Consider the following 3,805-nt stretch of genomic DNA (forward strand, 5'->3'; position numbering starts at 1 on the left):
CCGGGTACCGAGCGCCACCTGCCAGCCATTCACGCCCAGGACAGGCAGCCCAAGCTCCAGCGCCTCGGCCTGCTCGCCAGGAGGCATGCTGCCTTCGGCCGGGGGCGGCCCGGAGGGCAAGGACGACAAGAAGGACTCCGAGGCGGGCGGCGGCGGTGGCGGCAGCAAGGGCTCCGGGGGCGCCTCGGCCGAAGGGGGACCCACGGGGTTGGCGCACGGCCGGATTAGCTGTGGCGGCGGGATTAATGTGGACGTGAACCAGCACCCAGATGGGGGCCCCGGGGGCAAGGCTCTAGGCTCGGACTGTGGCGGCTCATCGGGCTCCGGCTCCGGCCCCAGCGCGCCCACCTCCTCCTCGGTGTTGGGCTCTGGGCTGGTGGCGCCCGTGTCGCCCTACAAGCCGGGCCAGACAGTGTTCCCTCTGCCTCCCGCGGGCATGACCTACCCAGGCAGCCTGGCTGGGGCCTACGCCGGCTACCCGCCCCAGTTCCTGCCACACGGGGTGGCGCTCGACCCCACCAAGCCGGGCAGCCTGGTGGGGGCGCAGCTGGCGGCGGCCGCGGCGGGCTCTCTGGGCTGCAGTAAGCCCGCCGGCTCGAGCCCCTTGGCCGGAGCGTCGCCGCCGTCCGTGATGACAGCCAGTTTGTGCCGGGACCCGTACTGCCTCAGCTACCACTGCGCCAGCCACCTGGCTGGGGCGGCGGCAGCCAGCGCGTCGTGCGCTCACGATCCAGCCGCGGCGGCTGCAGCTCTCAAGTCCGGATACCCGCTGGTGTACCCCACGCACCCTCTGCACGGCGTGCACTCATCGCTAACCGCTGCCGCGGCTGCCGGCGCCACACCGCCCTCTCTGGCCGGCCACCCCCTCTACCCCTACGGCTTCATGCTCCCTAACGACCCACTCCCCCACATCTGCAACTGGGTGTCGGCCAACGGGCCTTGCGACAAGCGCTTCGCTACGTCCGAAGAGCTGCTGAGCCACTTGCGGACCCATACGGCCTTCCCCGGGACAGACAAACTGTTGTCGGGCTACCCCAGCTCTTCGTCTCTGGCCAGCGCTGCAGCGGCCGCCATGGCTTGCCACATGCACATCCCCACGTCGGGCGCCCCGGGCAGCCCCGGGACGCTGGCGCTGCGCAGCCCTCACCACGCGCTGGGACTCAGCAGCCGCTACCACCCCTACTCCAAGAGCCCGCTCCCCACGCCCGGCGCTCCCGTGCCCGTGCCCGCCGCCACCGGACCCTACTACTCCCCCTACGCCCTCTACGGACAGAGACTGACCACGGCCTCCGCGCTGGGGTACCAGTGAGGACGGTCGGGAGGGCTGTCGAGGGAAAGAAAAGAACTGGGGAGTGGGGAAGAGCCGAGGGAGGGGCGGGAACAGGTTAGAGGCTACTGTCACCCGCGCGTGGGGATCACCCGGGCCAGAAAAGGAAAAAATATATATATATACCGTATCTATATACCCGAAACAGCGACCGAGACCCGGTGGGAAACTCACTCTCCTTTTCCCCACCTCTCATCTCCCCACCCAAACTTTATAAAAGTTGAAAAAATATCATTTGACTTTTTATAGAAAAAGAAGGAAAAAATAATTGAGAAAGTGTTCATCTGAGGACTGCATCGGTGGACACTGGTATTTATTTATGTTAGCTCCAAGCGGACCCGTGGTTCAAAAGTGCATTACTTAGTTTGAGCTCCGTAGGTAAAAAGTAAGAGGGGGAAAAAATTAAACCTTGAGGGTAAAAATGTGGAAAACAAACCCTCCCGTCCCTTGTAGATTATAAATAAATACAAAACCGCCACAGAACTAGAGGTCTTCTCTTTAATGTTACTTTAAAATTGCTATGATTGTATTGTACGTTCTTATTTAATGTCTGATTGAAACAAATTTACCTGCATGTTTGTTACAAAAAATGAAAAAAAAAACAAGTCACAATTTGTCAGCTCTGATTTCAAATTGCAATTATTTTTAAGGTGTATACCATCGAAAGAGAATGGATATTTTTTTGTATGTAGTCTGGAAGAAAAAAAAAAAAGGAAAAACAATTCTATTCCAAAACCTCATTTGCCTTATTTTGTTCTTTAAAAGGAACACTTAACTATTTTTAATTTTTAAAGTCCACCCGCTGAGAAGGGGACAAGTAAGGTTTACGTCATGTACTAAAATAATAGACAATGTATCGCTTTAAAGATTAAAATTCCGTATATTTGATGTATTAAAAGGTTTTACTACTTCTTCTTATCTTTTTTTATTTTTGGTTAAAGAGAAAGAAGAGCATGGCAGTTTCGGCCTCAGTGGGTTCCCTGGGCCTCATGGCTACTCATTCTTCCCAGAACTGTGGCCGCATTTCCGATTGTTTGGTTGTGATTTTCAGGAAGAGGCAAAGGCTTCAGACGGGCTGGCCAATCGTGGGGTTGGCCTTGGGGAAAATATTTTTAAAGGGGATTTCACAATGTGGAAAGATAGTGTCCTCAGCTATCGCTAATTTCGTTTTTAATTTTTCTCCCAGCAGCTGGTTTGTTAAAAGTGAAAGAAAAGAAAAGGATTTTTAAATTTTTCCCTACTGAGATTTTCGGGAGTTTGGGTTTCGTTTTGTGCAGAGAGCGGCGCAGGTCGGGACTCGCCCGCTCGGCCTCGGCCCGGAGGAGATGCCGCTACTCGCTGTCCCTCTCTTGGCTTTCCAAGCATCCCCCGTTCCGGGCGGGCAGCCGGGATCGATTGTGGGTCGGAGGGCGCTTGGGAACCTGTTTCCCAGGCCTGGGGAGGAGAGCGCGCCGGAGCCCTCTTGTCCCTAGGGGTAAAGTGAGTTCGCTTTCCATTTCTTCTCCTGGCTGCGGAGAGCCAAAGGCAGCCACCACCCTCCCCCCGGGGCGGCTTCCTCTCTCCGGAGTCGGGACCCGCGTCAGGCCGGCGCCGCGGCTGCTTTTCCGCATCCCGATTTCTCTGCAGTCTGCGCTTTTTCCCAGTCTGCGCCGCAGGAGAGCGCGCCCGGGCCCAGGACCCGGAAGCCCCTTCCAGCTCGGCCCCGCGAGGGTCCTGGCGCCCATTGTCGGCCTCGCTGGGGCGACCAGGTGGACGCCGACGGCCGTTCTGGGTTGCGAGCTCAGCTCCGCAAAGGCGCGGCGGGACTCTCCGTCCGGGCGCGGATCCCCGCGGGGCGCACCGCTCCCTTCTCCCCAGCTTGAGCGGCAGGACGGAGCTGCCTGAAGCGCCCATGGAACCAGGCAGAGAAGATGTCTAATCTTTTTTTTTGGGGGGGGGGGGGGCGGGTGTCCAAGGCCACCCCCACCCCCCACCCGCGATCACACACACACTCATACTCCAGGCCCGGGCGCAAGTCCTGGTCTCTGGCTGTTGGGCGCTCGCCCTGCCGGGTCCGCGGGAGTTCTGGGTCCAGAGCTCGCCTTTCCTGGGATCCTGGGATCCTGGAGTCGCGGCGCTGAGCGGGCGCCCCGAACCCTTCTCTCCCCAGGGTCAGGCCGTTCTGGGTTCTCCGAGCCACCGGTCTCCCTCGGCGTCAAGCTCCCCCTGCTGCCTCGGGAAGCTCACCGCCGCGCAGAGGCCGCCCTCGGCCTCAGACTTCGGTCAGTCAACCGCGCGGCCCCCGCCGCCATTTGCTCGAGGGTTGGTGACGCTGAGATTTTTACACCCTCCTCCCAGCGTCAGCCTCATGCCTGCGGGGCCTTTTCCCGGGTTGAACGCAAAGCAGGCCCGGCGACCTCCGGGACGCCGCGGGGAGCTCCTAGGCCTCCTCCTGGAGAGGACTTGGTAGAGGAAGATAGGCTTTGCGTCGCCTACCCG

General features: G+C 59.5%; 1 protein-coding gene across 1 annotated transcript in view; it reads left to right on the forward strand.

Moving 5' to 3' along the window:
- ZNF503 (zinc finger protein 503) overlaps positions 1-2,241 on the forward strand; it is a 4,212-nt gene extending 1,971 nt beyond the window's left edge. Inside the window, exon 3 of the mRNA XM_024741049.1 lies at positions 6-2,241. Within this exon, the coding sequence (XP_024596817.1) occupies positions 6-1,309 (1,304 nt within the window). The 3' untranslated portion in view covers positions 1,310-2,241. The remainder of the gene's footprint in view (positions 1-5) is intronic.
- The last annotated feature ends 1,564 nt before the right edge of the window (positions 2,242-3,805 follow it).

The sequence above is a fragment of the Neophocaena asiaeorientalis genome, unplaced genomic scaffold, assembly GCF_003031525.2.
Source record: "Neophocaena asiaeorientalis asiaeorientalis breed wild unplaced genomic scaffold, Neophocaena_asiaeorientalis_V1.1 scaffold484, whole genome shotgun sequence".
Classification (NCBI taxonomy): Eukaryota; Metazoa; Chordata; class Mammalia; order Artiodactyla; family Phocoenidae; genus Neophocaena; species Neophocaena asiaeorientalis.